General features: G+C 54.7%; 1 protein-coding gene across 1 annotated transcript in view; it reads right to left on the bottom strand.

Moving 5' to 3' along the window:
• The window catches only part of DNAH17 (dynein axonemal heavy chain 17), a 152742-nt gene extending 135012 nt beyond the window's left edge, over window positions 1–17730 (bottom strand). The window contains exons 1-12 of the mRNA XM_039476322.2: window positions 17386–17730; window positions 15852–16045; window positions 14753–14945; window positions 14444–14543; window positions 14118–14203; window positions 13749–13874; window positions 12899–13051; window positions 12689–12775; window positions 10298–10465; window positions 9937–10053; window positions 2347–2612; window positions 1291–1486 (exon numbers count right to left, since the gene is read on the bottom strand). Coding sequence (XP_039332256.2) covers window positions 1291–1486; window positions 2347–2612; window positions 9937–10053; window positions 10298–10465; window positions 12689–12775; window positions 12899–13051; window positions 13749–13874; window positions 14118–14203; window positions 14444–14543; window positions 14753–14945; window positions 15852–16045; window positions 17386–17730 — 2031 coding nt within the window. The remainder of the gene's footprint in view (window positions 1–1290; window positions 1487–2346; window positions 2613–9936; window positions 10054–10297; window positions 10466–12688; window positions 12776–12898; window positions 13052–13748; window positions 13875–14117; window positions 14204–14443; window positions 14544–14752; window positions 14946–15851; window positions 16046–17385) is intronic.
• Between the last annotated feature and the right edge of the window lie 703 nt (window positions 17731–18433).

Consider the following 18433-nt stretch of genomic DNA (forward strand, 5'->3'; position numbering starts at 1 on the left):
TGCCATCTTGCTCAAACCAAACCCCAAGTCCCTCTGTGGTCCACGGGACCCTTCTTCATCACCTGTCACCTCTTCTCCTACGACCTCCCCTCTGCCCACTCCCCTGCCCTACTGGCCTCCTCGCTCCTCCTGGCCTTTGCTTCAGCCGTGGACTCTGTCCATCTCTACTTGGTGGCACTCTGACCTCCCACAAGTCTCCGCTCACATCTAGGATTGTACCTGCCCCTTCCACCAGCTCTACTGATCTTCTTACCCCACCCCACCCCCACCCCGCCCTTCCTTCTGCGGAACACTTTCCACCTTCTACTGTGTTACATACTTGGCTCTCATCAATGCTAACTGATCATCCTCCCTGCCCTCCTGCTAGGAAGTCAGCTCCAGGAGGGCAGGACAGACAGAGATCTCTGGCTCTCTGGCTCATGAATTTATCCCAAGCACAGACACACAGTAGGTACTCAGTATTCAGTGAATTAAAGAACGAATTTTAGTGAATGGGAAGATTTCCAAAGAAGAACCGCATCTCTGGTTTCTCTGCCCTGCCGGCTGCAGGTTGGGCAGCTCTAGGAGCAGTGCTTGTAGGAATTCTGTTCCATGCTCTGTTTGTCTGAACTTTCTGGGTTTTATCCACGGAACCCACAGCCCACAGCCCACGAGCGTGGATTCTCCCCAGCGTGCCTGCCTTGACCACCCAGCGCATTCATCTAGATTCAGCAAAGACTTTTTTTTTTTTTTCAATTTCAAATAGATGTTTCCTCAGGAATGCTTTCAAGAAGACACTCACTGAAGCTATTGTCAAAGATGCTCCTGCTTTGCCTCATGTCTTCAATACACCCTGGACGTACTTAGAAAGTAAAGCTTTAGGGCCGGGCACGGTGGCTCACACCTGTAATGCCAGCACTTTGAGAGGCCAAGGCGGGCGGATCACCTGAGGTCAGGAGTTTGAGACCAGTCTGGCCAACATGGAGAAACCCCGTCTCTACTAAAAATACAAAAATTAGCTGGGCATAGTGGCAGGTGCCTGTAATTCCAGCAACTCGAGAGGCAGAGATGGGAGAATTGCTTGAACCCAGGAGGCGGAGGTTGCGGTGAGCCAGACAGCACCATGGCACTTGGGCGACGGAGCAAGACTCCATCTCGAAGAAAGAAAGAAAGTAGGAAAAGGAAGTAAGGTTTTTGGCTAACCACGATCTAAGCATCGAGCTCCATAAATCTGTGCTGAGGGGGCCTTAGCAGCCCCTCCCCCAGCTCGCAAGGGGAGCCTTTGACACGGTCCCCACTCCCGGCACCCACCGCTTTGCTGAAGTTGACGTGGATGAGGTTGCTGGCAGCATCCCGCAGAATCAGCGGCTGCCCGAGGTTGAAGTGGCAGTCCCGGTCCACGCCCACCACCCACTGCTGGTACACCTTCTCGCGGTGGCGCCTCAGCAGCTCCATCATCTCGTCATACTTCTCATATATCAGCTTGGCCTCCACGCCAGACATGACCCTGGAATGGAGCGGGAAGGTGGGGCCCCACGGGACACCGGCGGGGCCTCCCCGGCGCGTCTCACGGCGGCTGCCTGATCTGCGGCGCCGAGGCGGCCGGCCATTCATTCACTCAAGGCTCACAGACTGAAAAACCAGACGAGCAGCGGCCAGAGCAAATGTTCAAACACAGCTCTGACCTGCAGTCTGCAGCCACAGGCCCAGGAGGCCAAAACAGAGCCCACGCAGTGCCCAGCTCCCCACAGGCAGCCCTGGAAGCTTCGTGGGTCCACAGGAAGCCTCCCCAGTCCCTGGCCGTCCAGGAGCCTCGGCCAAGTGCACGCGATAGTACGTCAGCCGACTGCATACACGGCCTCGACCTGTTCCTGCCTGGGTGGTCCTCACGCCTACCAGGCTGACGGGCAAGTGCTCCGGGGAATCAGCCAGGTTGCCCCTGTGCACTCCCGCCGAGAAGGCGTTCAGGAGAGGAGGGCAGATTGGATGGGGTCTCCTCTGGGCTTTTGCTCAACTGAATGAGGTGGGATGCCACCCAATGTCACGCCTGCAAGTATCATCTATGCATGGATGCTCCCACATTTACGTCCCCAACCCCAGCCTCTCTCATGACTTCCAGACTTCCGTATCCACCTGCCCACCCAGTGCCTCTGTCTGGATGTCCAGGTGACATCTACACCCAACAAGGCCAAAGCAGAGTAGCCCATCCTCCCCTGTGGCCTTTTCTCCGCAGGGGAAAAGGGAGGTAACGGTTTGGTGGACGGGAGGGGTGGTGCAGCCCAGGGCTGGAACAGCTTCTCTCCCTCTCCCATGCCATGGAGGCAGGGTGCCTGGCCCCGCCTGCCCCCGGCCAGGGCTGAGACTCACGGGTGCTCGATGTACTTCAGGTGTTTCATGGACACCTCCAGCCTCTCCTGCAGCTCCAGGCTCCACTTGAGCTGGCCGGCCACAGGAGGCATGTTTTTGTGGATGGGGGGGATGTTCCCCTCCTCGGAGGCCGCCATCTGGGCATCATACAAGATCTTGGCATTGTCCAGCTCAGCGTCAAACAGCTCCAGCATGACCGAATACCTGGGCGCCACCTCGGCGAGAATCAGGGGCCGCTCCAGGAGGCCCCCACACATGTACAGGAGCTGGGGAGAAAAGAGAAGGAGGTCTCTTCACCAGAGTCCCCTCCCCTTCCCCAGCCTGTGGCCGTGGACAAAACACGCCTTGCCAAAACAAAACCCATCGGAACCTTGCTGTGCGTGTCAGCAGGCTCAGGGGTTGCCTTTCTGCTTTTCCCACGGACTTAGTCCGAGTCCGCAAATACTTGGCTTGTAATCCCACAGTTCAAACAGGTCCAAGGGCTACAAGAGTTTTTTCTAAACCCAGGAGAAATCAGAATTCTGGTAAGGAAGATTTACACCATTAAAAAATAGGCTGGGCACCATGGCTCACACCTATAATCCCAACACTTTGGGAGGCCAAGGCAGGAGGATCACGTGAGCCCAGGAGTTCAAGACCAGCCTGGCAACATAGCAAAATCCTGTTTGTACAAGAAAAAAGCAGAAAGAATACACAAAATTAATTGGGTCCATTTTTTTCTATTCTTTTGGGTATGTGCTTATAGTTCCAGCTACTCAGGAGGGCTGAGGTGGGTGGATTACTTGAGCCCCAGAAGTGAAGGCTGCAGTGAGCCAGATTTCACCATTGCACTCCAGCCTGGGCAACAGAGACTCTGTCTCCGGAAAAAAAAACAAACAAAAGAACCCCAAAACAACTATAATTAAACAATTTTTTTTTGAGAGAGTCTCACTCTGTCGCCCAGGCTAGAGTGCAATGGTGCAATCTCAACTCGCTGCAACCTCTGCCTTCCGGGTTTCAAGTGATTCTCCTGCCTCAGCCTCCCAAGTAGCTGGGATTATAGGCACCCACCACCACACCCAACTAATTTTTTGTATTTTTAGTAGAGATGGGGTTTCACCATGTTGGAAAGGCTGGTCTTGATCTCTTGACCTCATGATCCACCTGCCTCGGCCTCTCAAAGTGCTGGGATGACAGGCGTGAGCCACCATGCCCAGCGTAAACAATTTTAAAGTCGCCCTAATGTTGCATTTATATACCTGGGCTTCCACTCTAATAAAGATACATGAAGAGGCTGGGCGGGTGGCTCACACCTGTCATCCCAGCGCTTTGGGAGGCCGAGGCAGGTGGATCACAAGGTCAGGATTTTCAGACCAGCTTGACCAACATGGTGAAACCCCGTCTCTACTAAAAATACAAAAATTAGCTGGGCATGGTGGTGCACGCCTGTAATCCCACCTACTTGGGAGGCTGAGGCAGGAGAAATGCTTGAACCCAGGAGGCAGAGGTTGCAGTGAGCTGAGATTGCACCACTGCACTGTAGCCTGGGCAACACAGCAAAACTCCGTTTCAAAAAGATAAATGGAGAAATAATAGTTCACAAGAACTATGCCTCTTAGGAGGAGCACTGACCCTCTCAGGGGCAGCTCAGGCAGGAAAACCACCATCAGGAAATGTGTTTTGCTCTGAAAAAGCTCTGGGGGTCAAAGTGGGTGGGGGATCCAAGACAGGGAAGACAATCTCACAGGACACAGGGTCCCCAAGGGCTGGGTCTGAGCTGGAAATCCTTGTGAGTTTCCCGGGGCTGCCACAACCCGTGGCCAGAGGGCCCAGACCTGCTGCGGTGAGCCCAAGTCTCGAACTCGCCCCAGACTCTGGTCTGAGAAATGTGACCACCGTCCCTAGAAATGGCCACTGGAGGAAAGACCAAAACATGACTGCCAAGAAAGGGAAGCTTTTCAGGCCCTCAAAAGCACAGATTTCCCAAATGCAAGATTGCAGGGTTTTTGTTGTTGTTTGTTTTGAGATGAAGTCTTGCTCTGTCACTCAGGCTGGAGTGCAGTGGCATGATCTCGGCTCACTGCAACCTCTGCCTCCTGGGTTCAAGCGATTCTCCTGCCTTAGCCTCCTGAGTAGCTGGGATTACAGGTATGTGCCACCATGCCCAGCCAAGTTTTGTGTTTTTAGTTGAGATGGGGTTTTACCATATTGGCCAGGATGGTCTCGATCTCTCGACCTCGTGATCCAACCGCCTCAGCCTCCTAAAGTGCTGGGATTACAGGTGTGAGCCACCGCGCCCGGCCAATTGTGGCTATTTTTACATTAATTGCATTTTTCAAAATTGTTCAAATCTTCCTTACCCAAATTCTGATTTCTCCTGGGCTGAGGAAAAAACTTCTTGTCGCCCTTGGACCTATTTGTAGCGTGGGTTGTGCAAATGGAACAGATATGGACTCTCAGGCAGACACGGAAACGCCCGCGTCTTGCCACCTACCCACTTCCTTGACGGTCGCCTGCTGACATATTCGGTCAACAGCTTCTTTTCTTCAAAGAACTGACATGGGACAATTGGAAGAAAAAAAATGTTCCTTTAAATCAGGCGTCCCCAAACTTTTTACACAGGGAGCCAGTTCACTGTCCCTCAGACCGCTGGAGGGCCGCCACATACTGTGCTCCTCTCACTGACCACCGGTGAAAGAGGTGCCCCTTCCTGAAGTGCGGCGGGGGGGCCGGATAAATGGCCTCAGGGGGCCGCATGCGGCCCTTGGGCGGTAGTTTGGGGACACCTGCTCTAAATGGTTTATGACCATCCTCTCCCCGCATTCTTTTTTCTCTCTCTCTTCTCATTTCTCTCTCCTGCCTTTCATGTTTATGTAGTTTTTGGCTTAATGGCTTCTGGAAAGGAAGCAAATTCTATTTACTGCCAAGAGGAGCTCACGTGGAAAATGGCTCTAGAACGTTCCTGGCTGCGTGTGAGTTGCCGACAATGGGAACTAACGTGGGAACGGGCAGGGGATGGAAGAGACAGGAGGGAGAGTACCCAGGGACCGACCTAATTAGAGCACAGGGCTGGCAAACCGGGAGACATGTTCTCAGGTCAAAGAACACGGACGGATGGAGATGGATGTGGGTCACCAGAGTTCTCTCCCCTCGCCTCTTCTTTGTTTTGAATTGAACATAAACATACAGTTAACATTTTTTAAGAGATTCATTCTTTTAGAGCACAGAAGCCTCTCTGGACCCTAACAGGTGTGGGGGGAAATAAAGCCTGGGGCGGGATGACTGCATCTGTTCCTCCCTGGCTGGTTCTGCAGAGGCGGGGACTGGGTTTCTTCCAGGACCTCCTGCTCCTCACAGGGTAGGGGCCTAGGGCCCCCGAGGGCTCATGAAGTACGACTCCTCAACCCAGCTCCCTCCCCACCGCTGGACCCCCAGTGAAGTCCGGTGGAGGCTCAGCCCAGACCCGTGCGCTGGTCCTTATCTGCTCTTCCGGTCGTTCGAAACTAGATGTAGGGTTTGAAATCTCCACGTGGCTTTGGGGCCAGTGAGATTGGGGGGACTCATCTGGCCCTGGCTGGAGGACCGGCCCATGTGCCACTGCCCCATCTTTAATTCTGGAGTCCCCTGTGTGAGGTTTCCAAATGAAAGGATTGGCTCCACTGGAACTCTTCTGCACTGGGGCAGCCTAACGCTTTTGTGTTATCCGTCAGAGGCTCCATGTGGAAGGCTCACCCTGTACCTAAACCACCCCCCCGGTAACATCCACAACCACCAGCCTCCCTCAGAGAAAGCCAGTTCTGCACTGCAGGAAACACCCAAAAGCACCTGCCCTGTGCTAGGCTTAGTTCTAAGGGAACTCAAATCCAGTGCCTGCCCTCAGGGAGTTTACATTCTAGTTGGGAAGACGACACACAGAAATCAGTACACAACTGAATGCAGGGGCGGTGCTGAGAAGGGAAGGCAGGCTGCTGCTGAAGAGACCAGCCTGGGGCATTGGAGCGGAAGGGAGAGAGTGAGGCCCCGCAACCAGGGACGCAGCCACCTGGGGAAGAGCCCTCTGAGGAAGGAAACATTGACAAAGATTCTTTGCTTGACCAAAGATTCTCATCAGGTTCTCCATCCTCCACCATCCCACAGGGGATGTCTGATGACCCTAACCTGCCTCCAGCAAGAATCGTGAAGTGGGTTTAGCCAGAAAGCCCCAACCCCTGATGTCACCTCTAAGTAATTTTCCATCTACTGAGCCCCGCTCAGCTCCTCCACTAGAAATTCCTACGTGCCTGTGCTGTATCTTTCTCTCCCTATGCCTGCCTCTACTGCGATGGTATAAATCATGAGTAAGGTATGAATCAATCAGCCTCATCTTGCTTTAACAGGTATAATTGAATAATTGTTTCAACAACAGCAAGGAGGTGCTGTATTAATTTGCATTCATTGAGATTCTGCCTGGAACACTAACTCCATCCAAGACGTACTTGATCCTTACATTTGCAGAGCTTCAAATTCCCTTGTATTTGCATTTTTGCAAGAACGTTCAAAAGGCGAAGAGAACCTCCGGACATTTGTCGGGGAGAATCTTTGTCCTCAGGGGTCTCAGCCCTGACATCCTCCTGAAAGATGACCACACCCCCAGGCTGCCCAGGCCAACCCGATCACCTTCACAGTCATGGGAGCTGGTCTGGCCAGGGGTTCAGATCGAGGCCCGGGAAACAGTCAAGCCCAGAACTCTGGGCTGTCCACACAGGCTCAGTCTAATCACAACAGCCCTTAGAAGTGGAAGAGGGAGGCAGAAGAGTCAGTCAGAGAGATGTATTAATGAGAGTAGAGGCGGGAGAAGTTCCAGGACTGGAGGGACTCAGCTGGCCCCTATAAAGATGGATGAAGGGGCTCTTGAGTTAAGGATTTGGGGCAGCCTCTAGAAGCTGATAATGGTCCTTAGGTGCGAGGCAGCGAGGATACAGGGAACACATATCCCAGTCCTACAACAGCAAGGAACTTAATTCTGCCAATCCCCCAAAAGGACAAGAAAATGGAATGTAGGCCAGGTGTGGTGGCTCATGCCTGTAATCCCAGCACTTTGGGAGGCCAAGGTAGAGGGGGATCCCTTGAGGCCAGGAGTTCAAGACCAGCCTGGGCAATATAGTGAGATGTCATCTCCATGAAAAATAAAAAATTTGGCATGCATGGTGGCACCTGCGTATGGTCCCAGCAACTAGGGAGGCCAAGGCAGGAGGATCACTTGAGCCTGGGAGGTCGAGGCTGCAGTGAGCTATAATCGCTTCACTGCACTCCAGCCTGGGTGACAGAACAAGACTCTGTCTCAAAAAAAAAAAAAAAAAAAAAGAGAGAGAGAGAGAGAGACAGAAGAAAATGGATTCTATCCTAGAGTATCCAGAAAGGAGCCCAGGCTGCTGACACCTGGTGTCGGCTAGGCAAGATCTGCAGCTGAGCTTCTGATCTACAGAACTGTAAGTTAACACCATTTTATGGTTTAGGCCACAAAGCCTGTGATTTTTTTTGTTTGTTATTTTGAGACAGAGTCTCCCTCTGTTGCCCAGACTGGAGAGCAGTGACATGATTCAAGCAACCCTTGACAGGGTTCAAACAAGTCTCCTACCTCACCCTACCAAGTAGCTGAAATTAGAGGTGAATACCACCACGCCCAGCTAACTTTTGTATTTTCAGTAGAGATGGGTTTCATCATGTTGGCCAGGCTGGTCTCGAACTCCTGTCCTCAAGAGATTCGCCTGCTCCATCTTCCCAAAGTGCCGGGATTACAGGCATGAGCCATAGTACCTGGCCTGTTTTCTAGGGGTTTTAGCTCTTTTCTATGATCTATTTGTTAAAATGCTTTTGTTCATAGGATTTCTTTTTGTCTAATGATAACGTACTATCCACTTAAGGCACACAACTTGGAAGTCTCAGAAGAGTACAAAGAGTGGCCTTAGCCCCATGACCCAGAGACAGCTCCTGAGAACAGCACAGCGTTTCCTCCCTTCCTCTCGGAGTTGAGGGCTCTGTGCTTTGGACTCAGTGATTTTGTTCCCCCCAATTTATGTGTTGAAATCCTTGCCCCCAAGGTGATGACATTAGAAAGTGGGGTCTGGCCAGATGCAGGGGCTCACGCCTATAATCCCAGCACTTTGAGAGGCCAAGGTGGGCAGATCACAAGGTCAGGAGTTTGAGAGCAGCCTGATCAACATAGTGAAACCCTGTCTCTACTAAAAATATAAAAGTGAGCTGGGCATAGTGGCGCACGCCTGCAATCCCAGCTACTCGGGAGGCTGAGGCAGGAGGATCACTTGAACCTGGGAGGTGGAGATGGCAGTGAGCCGAGATCGCGCCATTGCACTGCAGCCTGGGTGACAGAGCAAGACTTTGTCTCAAAAAAAAAAAAAACAAAAAAAAGAATCACTTTTGGGAGGTGATTTGGTCAGGAGAGTAGGGCCTTATGAAGGGGATGAGTGCCCTGTAATCCCAGGCTGAGGTGGGTGGATTACTCAAGTCCAAGAGTTTGAGACCAGCCCTGGCAACATAGCGAGATGCCATCTCTACCAAAATAAAAATTAAAAGGCCAGGGATGGTGGCCCACATCTGTAATCCAAGCACTTTGGGAGGCCAAGGCAGGGAGCCTTGGTCGGTAATCCCAGTACTTTGAGAGGCCAAGACAAAACCTTCTCTCTACAAAAACTTAAACTAGGCCGGGCATGGTGGCCGATGCCTATAATCCCAGCACCTTGGAAGGCCAAGTCAGGCAGATCACTTAAGGTCAGGAGTTTGAGACCAGCCCACCATGGTGAAACCCCGCCCCCCCGTCTCTAGTAAAAATGCAAAATTAGCTGGGTGTGGTGGCAGGTGCCTGTAATTCTAGCTACTAGGGAGGCTGAGGCAGGAGAATCACTTGAATCTAGGAGGCAGAGGTTGCAGTGAGCTGAGATTACACCACTGCACTCCAGCCTGGGCTATAGAGCAAGGCTCTGTCTCAAGAAAAAACAAACAATCATAAAACTAAAACTAAATAGAGACCCCAGACACCTCCCTTGCCCCTTCTGCCATGTAAGGACCAAATTAAAAGACGATTGTCTAGGAACAGAGGTACACCCTCCCCAGACCCCTGCGTGTGCTGGACTTCCTACCCTCCAGAACTGAGAAATGAAACGTCTGTTGTTTAAGCCACCGGTCTACAGCAATTTGCCATCGTGGCCTGAACGGATAAAGTCACTGTATAAATTCACCTCGGTGGACCAAAATCTGTGTGAATTTCATTTTTACAGCAACTTTGCCTCTGTAACTCCTACTCCTTTCAAACAGAGGGAAAACTGAATCAAGAATAAACGGCCCCCTTCTTCTTAGTGAGCACAAGAAGTATCAGTAAAAGAATGCCACCTGACGCTCCCTGGCTCCTCTTCCTCTAAGACATGGCAGTGAGAAGCATCAGGACCCACACCAGGTGTTCACTGCTGACTGGCTCCGAGGCGCAGGAGCAAGGGCCCTCCCTCCCTGGGCATCGGCTCTACGTGGAGAGGATGAGATGGTCTGCATCGTTCTCAGCACGAATCCAGCACCACGGTGCCAGCCTCCAGGTCACCCGAGTCCCCACCGTACGCTTACCTTTGCAGAGGACTCGATAGAGCTGCAGTCATCAAACGCTTGGCAAAAGATCGTGGCCAGCCTCCTATCCAGGTCTTGGATTTTGATCTCAAAATCAGCATAATCACGGTCAAAACTCTAAAAGCAAATGGAAACACCAGCCTTGTAATCGGCACGCAGAGCAAGCCGCAGGCACCCTCTGCAGCCCCCGTCCCTGCCAAGGTGACTCAGGACTGAGCCGCAGCTGAATATACGTGCTCACTGTCACAGGGACCGCTCTGCACGGTTTTCCAAGTGTTGGGATCACCTGGTACTCTCCCCACTCCTCAGGCACGTCCACCACTCCCCTAAGCTGGCACTGAGGGGGGTGCCTGAGACCTACCGAGTCTCCAGGGTCCAAGGGATCGTATTTGCAGTCAGCAAAAACCTTCACCAGCTCAAAGACCTCGTCGTAGATCTGGGTCACCAGATTACCCAGGAGGTTCCCACGCACGCCCCCAACCTCGATTTTCTCCAGCTTCAGAAACTCAATCGCTGTTTTATAGAGTTCCTAGTGGAGGAGAGAAACACACAGTCAGTCAGTTCATCCACACAAGCAAACTCACGGGTCTAGTCACACAACTAGCTCGGACCCCAGCCAGGAGGAACGGGGGAGCAAAATGTCCCCAGGAGACACCATCGTGGGGATGGGAGGACAGGCTCTGTGTCTGCGTGGTTCTTTAAGGGTTCCGTGAATTATCTATGAGGTGTGGCGGAGGAGGAGCTGGAGAGGATGAAGTTCGGGATCCTGTCCTGACCCTAGACTGGCTGAAACACATCTCTAAGTCAGTCACACTCTGCTGGGACCTCTGTTTTCTCCATGGTGGGAAGCAGGTGGAATGGTGCTGCAAGATTTCGGATGCTCTTGGGAAGCGTTACATTTCCCGCTCCCTGGAAGACCACCCCACGCAGAGAGCCACGTCCTGAAGGTGAGCGAGAGGAAAGCGGGATGCCGGGATGGACATGCGTGGAGAAATTCTGCTTCCTCACAGGTGTGGCTCCTGCCTCCTCTGCCCAACGTGCTCCCTGACTATTTTGGCCCATAGCAATGTGTTCCTTCCCAGAGGCCTCGTCTCCCATCTGCACGGCTTGTGTTTGCTTTAGTCACGTTCAAGCCCATCCCGTCGCTGGTTCTGCATGCACAGTTCTTGCTTCCCAAACAACGTCTCCAAGGCTCCCCGGATGCTCTTCTGTGCCCCTGCATGCACCAGGCACCGTGCAGGGAGAGCTCAGACTGGAGCTCCTGCGGACTTACCATCACGCCCCTGAACTGGTGCCGAGGTTGATGCCATTCTTCCACGTCCAGGAAGCATCTGGCCACACGCCAACGCCACCCAAGGAGAGGCATGGCCACCGAGGGCCGGGAGCTCTTGGCTCCTCCACCCGACACGGAGGACAGATGGGGCTGGCATGGCCTGTTGTCGGGGGGCGGACGACAAAGCCATTTCCTCCACCTCCAAAGTCTCCTCCTGCCCAGAATCTTCCTTCTGATTCAGAATGGGTCATGTGGGAACCACAGCTCCTTGGCCAGAAATGTTGACTGTGACCCCCTCCACATTCTCGGTCTGGGAGATGTCAGGCCTGAGCCGGCATTCTGTGACTGCAGTTTTGGAGTCCTGAGCAGGCTTCCCCTCCCCTGCCTCCCAGGAGGTGTCGATGAGGACTGGACAGGCCTCCCTTCAGCTGCTGACGATGGCGTCCACCCTAAAGTCAGTGCTCAGTAGCTCCAGGATGATTCCCCCCACCCACCTTTTAATGATGTGAGTTATATGTACACAAAGTTTTTAAAAAGTTACCCCCTGCAGAAGATACAGAAGGCAAAACGTGCTTGCCCTCCCACATCTCCAGAGCCCCAGAGAAAACCACCTTAAAGCTTTTTTTGTTGAAACAGGGTCTCACTTTGTTGCCCAGGCTGGAGTGCAGTGATACAGGCATGGCTCGCTGCAGCCTCGAACTTGTGAGCTCAAGTGATCCACCCCCCTCAGCCTCCCAGAGTTCTGGGATTTCAGGCGTGAGCCACCATGCTAGGCCATGCACCATTTTTAGGTTTTTATCTGCTGCGTGTCACTCCGTGTATCCACACGGTGCTTGCACTGGGGCCTCCGTAAGTCTCCATCTGTAATAATCTAGTCCCATGGCCGGGCGCGGTGGCTCGCACCTGTAATCCCAGCATTTTGGGAGCCTGAGGTGGGCAGATCACAAGGTCAGGAGTTCAAGACCAGTCAGGCCAACATGGTGAAACCCCATCTCTACTGAAAAATACATAAATTAGCTGGGTGTGGTGGCGGGTGCCTGTAATCCCAGCTACTTGGGAGGCTGAGGCAGGGGAATCACGTGAACCTGGGAGGTGGAGGTTGCAGTGAGCCAAGACCGTGCCGTTGCACTCCAGCTTGGGCAACAGAGCGAGACACTGTTCTCAAAAAAATAAAAAAAATCTAGTCCTACTAAGTGACTGCTGTTGGCCCCCAGGCGTCCTGGATGCGGTGGTTTAACTTAAGAGTAAGCTGCTCAAGACAGAAGGCACGACCTAAAGGGGGAAGCATCCAAAACGGGTCGTTTGTTCCTGGCTAACAGCTCCGGGCGTGGAGGCGGCGGCCACAAAGCCTTGGTCTCCCCGTAACAGATGTTTGGGCCTGACTCTCATTTCCTGCCTGGGCGAGTACTGTCGCTGCAGCTGCCCGGGGCAGGAGCAGTCTGGGACGTGGAGGTCAGATGCACCAAACTCTGTCTTTACCTCAATGGTCTGGACGCGGTGGAAGAAGGAATTCATCCTGGAAAACGCAAGAGAAGAAGGGAATTCCCAAGGCACGGGCTCTTTGTCCTTCGAGGAGAGAGAGAGAGAGACGAGACCCGTTTGCTTCGACGTGCCACCTTCTCGAGGGTCGGGCAGACAGGAACTCACTCCGGTCGCCGCCTCGGCCGTCGCCCCGCAAGGAAGGGGTACCTTAAAGAACAGCTTCATGTTCAGGCAGCAGAAGTCGTAGGTCTGGTAGAGCTCGTTCAGCACGTGCACGGACAGGGAGATGCTGCTCAGGACCTCCTCGATCTCGCCTTGCAGGCCTTTCAGCACCTCCTCCGGGCTCAGGAAGGTTCGCGTCTGGGCAAAAGAGCAGACAGACATCCAAAGCTCTGACAAGCCATGTGGGGTGCCGTCCAGGCACGCCGCCCACAGGACCCGTGATCCGTTCTGACACATGGATGTCGCTTGGGTACAGCCCCTCTTATCTGCCCGTTGCTGGGCTGTGTTTGGGGGGACCAAGCTGTCTCCCCTCGTTGGCCCCTCATTCTGTGCTATGGCTGCGGCATAAATGGCTGGGGTCACAGATGGCGAGAGCCTGTCTAGGGACAGGGGACCCCAGCACCCTCCTGGTTCTGCAGACGAGGCCACACACGAGGTTTTAATAGACAGAGGTGGCCCAGGGTTGCAGCCTTTAGCTCAAACGCTCTGCTGGCTGGCGGGTGCTCACGAACAGGAAGAAGGAAAGGAAGTCTCTGTTGAGGGACATGGAGGTGGTTTGATGTAGGATTAGAGAGACCCACAGGGCACTGGGACTCTCCGGGGAGGTCTGCTCCACCCCCGTCTTCCCCTTCTTCACCCTCCGTTCCCTCCTAGAAGAACTCTAGGTAGCCCCGAGGAGGGCTCCATCTCAGCTCCGGGCCTGAAAAGGCTGGTGCGGACATCTAGGCCTGCTTTCAAACTGCTAGAGAACACGGGCAGCGGGGAAACAGAGTGAACCAGGGAGAGGCCCCAGCTGGGAGGGGAGGGAGGGGACCCGGGGCCCGTGGCGGGCTACCATCTCAATGATTTGGTTGCAGAACTCCTGCAGGATGACGATGATCCTGACGGGCGTGTTGTAGTGCTCCGAGGTGGCCCAGATGAGGCAGATGGTGTCCAGCACCTTGGCGATGAAGGTGGGGAGCTGGGGAGAGAGGGGCCCAGGTGTGCTGGAGGGGACTGGCCTCTGCACCCTATCCCAGCGCCCCAGCACTCCCCTTCCCATGGCTCTCGCTAGGCATCCAGGAGAGGGTCCCCAAGGAAGAGAGAAGAGGCGACTCTCTAGGCCCACACGTCTGATGACAGCCAAGAAGCCCACAGCCCCACATGCCTCTGAGAAACAAGACCCTCCCCCACCAACAAGGCGGGCTCCCCCTTGCCCGCGCACCATCGTGAAGTCGGCCTGTTCCACCTCCTCCAGCAGAATCCGTAGGGGCTTCAGATAGAGCACGATGTCGCTGGCTTCCTTCAGCCCTGCATGGAACAAGAACGAGCACCCCCTGGTAAGAGCGGAAGTTGCTCACAGACAGTGCAGGGTGGCCCTGTGCGCAAGACCTGCTCCTTCAGGAAACAGGGCCCTTGTCAAACGGAGGGGCTGAGAAAGCTGTTTGCAAAGGGAGGCCAGCCTCCCAGGGTTGGGGACGGGCCTGGCCCAGCCCTCCCGGGAGGCACGAACAGCTCTGTGGGGGACTCGAGGTGGGGCCCTGGGCTCACCTTCAGTGACACTGGTGTACACGTTTTGCAGGGCTGGCCAGTAGCAGCTCTTGGCTTTCTCTAGGATCTCGACGATCTTGTTCACTTTGGGTCTGTTGAGCTGAGGAGGAGAGAGGATCCACCTTTCACTGACCTGGAAGACCCTAAGGCGAGGCCCACCTGACCCTGTGGCTGGCTGGGGCTGCAGAATTCCCGCACGTCGACAGAGCCCTCAGGGCTCCTGGGGGGTTGGTGCTGGGAGGCCGGGAGCTCAGCCAGGTTGCCCAGCTGGGACGAGGCTGCCGCCCCACAGGAGCGAGGAGGCCGTACCTGTTCATGGATACATTTGAGGTTCATCAGCCGAGCGTCCCAGAACTCAAACTCCACCCGGGGCAGGGGGTGCAGCCCATCCAGCAGCGCCTGGGCCGAGTCTTTGCTCAGCACATCCCGGATCTGGTGGGACCAGTCAATGATGATGGTTTCGATGGCGTGCAGTAGGGAGTTGTCCAGCGAAGAGGGGATCCTGCCCAGCAGAAGGTTGGGGCAGTGCTCTGACGGCTACACACCTGGGTCCCACTGAGCTCTCCCCTGAAGCCTTCTCCCCACCAATCCCAAACCAGCAGCAGCAGCAGCACCGTCTGGTCTCATGACCCCGGTGCTTCCAGCCACCTCAGGGAGCAAAAGAAGTTCCCAAGACCCCAGCTAGGAAGAGACTCCAGGGAAATAATGGTTGTGGTCAGAGGTGCCAGTGCCTGGAGGCGCTCACCTCCAAGGAAGAGGGAGAGAATCAAGCAAACCCTATTTAAACCCTACTCAACATGGCTCCTCCGGTGCCACCACCGGGCATGGTGCTTGGGGCCTCGTGACTGATCAACGGAGGACTTGCCCATGTGAGGCAAGTACGGGACGAATTGTCACGAGGGTCTCATGTATCAGGGCAGCTGCAAATTGCTGCAAGGCAGGTGCCAGGGGCCACCTTAGAGTCCGTTGGGCTTCCCAGGGCCTCTGGGTCACCACAGCCTCTAGAGGGACTTGCTTGCATGTACCTGCCGAGAGCCCCGCCCACTTCCATTCACTGCCCCATCCCGCGTCTTACAGCTGAGCCTCCCGTTTTCCGGCCATGCTGACAGCTGGGACCCCTCCTGCATGCCGGGTGGTGACTGGACCGGCGCACGTGTGTGATCCGGGTGGGGTGGGGAGACAGGTGCCGGGGCCGGGTTCCCGGGGGCTGCCAAGCCTGCTCCCTCCCTGCGCTGGTTTCATCTCCCTCAGAGTCAGCACCCCATAACGTACCACCTTGCCCTGTGTCTCCCTGCCTTTAACATATGAAGCCACTCTGCCCAGAAAAAACGTGTCACGGGGCGGCCGGGGGTCAAGCAGACGCCACGTCCCCACCCAGCGGCGGCTGGAAGCAGCCAGGCCTGCGCACCTCTCCATGGACTCCAGCGTGCCGTCCAGGCTGCCCAGGTGCTCCGGAATGGGCAGCAGGGTTTTCCCTTTGATCTTGCCGCTCATCACATACATTTCGTTCTTCAGCCTGTGGACCTGCTTCACGATGTCCTCCGAGACCACCTGGGGCCACCCGTCCATGTTCTCGCGTTGGTTTAACAGAGAATAGAGGACCTAAAAGAAAACACTTCTGTGGTTCTGTCTCCTGTACCTTCACTAGCTCAGCAACCGTGCAGAGCTGGGTCCCCCAGAGGGCGATTCCAGACAGCTTGTGTCTAGAGCCCTGGGAAAACCGGGTCCTTCTTCCAGAAGGAGGTGGGACCAGTTGGGGAGTTTATACCAGCTGCCCTGTCCTGGGGGTGCCAAAGCCATCCCCAGGCTCTTGCGCCCATAGCACACACACCTTGCTAAAAGCCCAGGAGGGCTGTGAAGGGTCAAACTGTGTCCCATAAATCCAACTGCGGAAGCCCTAACCCCCAGCACTTCAGAATGTGACTATTTGGAGATCAGGTCTTTAAAGAGGTAAGGGCCAGGCGCGGTGGCTCACGCCTGTAATCTCAGCACTTGGGAGGCTGAGGCAGGTGGATCTTCTGAGATCAAGAGTTTGAGACCAGCCTGGCCAACATGGTGAAACCCCATCTCTACTAAAAATACAAAAGTTAGCTGGGCATGGTGGTGTGTGCCTGTGGTCCCAGCTACTTGGGAGGCTGAGGCAGGAGAATCGCTTTAACCGGGACCTGAGAGGTGGAAGTTGCAGTGAGCTGAGATTGTGCCACTGCACTATAGCCTAGGCGACAGAGCGAGACTCCATCTCAAAAAAAAAAAAAAAAAAAAAAGTCTCAAAATTGGGGAAACCTATCTGCTGGTCCTCAGTCCACACCATCCCAGGACATGGGCAGCAACTCTATCCAGCACAGCACAGCAGTCCCAACGTTGTCCAGAGAGAACAAGGGAATGCGGGGGGGCTTCTCACACTTTAAGGCACCGGCACCAGCTGCAGGTCTCGTTAGAAAGCAGGTCTGTGGCCAGGTGCGGTGGCCACACCTGTAATCTCAATTGTTTGGGAGGCTGAGGCAGGAGGATTGCTTGAGCCCAGAAGTCTGAGACCAGCCTGGGCAACAGGCTGTTTTTTGGTGATACCTCGTTTCTACCAAAAACTGCAAAAATTAGCCAGGCATGGTGGTGCATGCCTGGGGTCCCAGCTACTCATGAGGCTGAGGCTGAAGGATTGGTTGAGCTTAGGAAATTGAGGCCACAGTGAGCTGTGCTGCCACCACTGCACTCCAGCCTGGGCAGCAGAGCAAGACCCTGTCTCAAAATTTAAAAACCAAAAGCAAGCAAGTCTGTGCCAGCAGGTCAGGGTAGGCAGGGCCCGAGCACCTGCATTTCCACCCTGTCCCCGGCGCTGTGGCAGCTGCTGGCCCAGGGACCTCAGGCTGAGCAGGAGGACTTGAGGCCACTCCTGGAAAGTCGGCCGTGTTCCAGACCCCCGACGCCAGCCTGGACGCACTCACCTCCTCCACCACCGCGATCAGCTGGTCCACAGGCGTGGGGCTGATGTCACCATAAAGGAGCTGGGCCTTGTACTTGTCCTTGGTGATGTTCTCGGGCTTTCTCTTGATGAAGTAAACCCCTTTGGACTTGAGGGACTCGGGGAAGCCCAGGCAGGGGATGACCATGCCAGCCACGTTGAGCGTCAGCACCAGCACCAGGACGTCGGGCTTTTCAAAGAACTCTGTGAACAGGGCCATGTTCTCCTCGGCGCCGATCAGCTTGCTCCACTTGTCCGGCTTGAACTTTAGGATGATGGAGGCAACTTCCTCCAGATACTCTAGTCTGACATCTGGGGCCATTGTCATCTTGGCTTTTTCTTACGCCGTAGTATCTGTTAAATGCGGAAGACACAGGTGCACACTGACTCCCGGGCTCCCCAATTTCCCACCCATCCCTGGGACCGCAGGAAATCCCTGTGCTACCAGAGCAGGAACTACAGAGTTGTCCTGAGTGTGCAGGTTTTAGCTGTGGCCGGGTTGGGGTTGGGGGGGACGAGGGGGTGGTGCTTTAGCTGGCACCTGCGCCTGCCGCAACCTCGCCTTGGGGGCTCCCCGGGGCGTAAGGCTGCCCCACAGCGGTGTGCGCTTGTGCTCCTGTGACCATCAGGTTCCCAGGATGGGAAAGACAGAACACTAGAGAAAAGAGAGGAGAGGAAATGACCACTGCCAGGCAGGGTGACGGGGATGGTGTAGGAAAACGCAAGACCAGGCCGGGCGCCGTGGCTCACGCCTGTAATCCCAGCACTTTGGGAGGCCGAGGCAGGCGGATCACAAGGTCAGGAGTTTGAGATCAGCCTGGCCAATATGATGAAACGCTGTCTCTACTAAAAATACGAAAATTAGCCAGGTGTCATGGCTGGCACCTGTAGTCCCAGCTACTTGGGAGGCTGAGGCAGGAGAATTGCTTGAACCCAGAATGAGGGCGTTACAGTGAGCCGAGATCACACCACTGCACTCCAGCCTGAGCGACAGAGCGAGACTCCATCTCAAAAAAAAAAAAAAAAATGGA

Source organism: Saimiri boliviensis, chromosome 17 (assembly GCF_048565385.1).
Source record: "Saimiri boliviensis isolate mSaiBol1 chromosome 17, mSaiBol1.pri, whole genome shotgun sequence".
NCBI lineage: Eukaryota > Metazoa > Chordata > Mammalia > Primates > Cebidae > Saimiri > Saimiri boliviensis.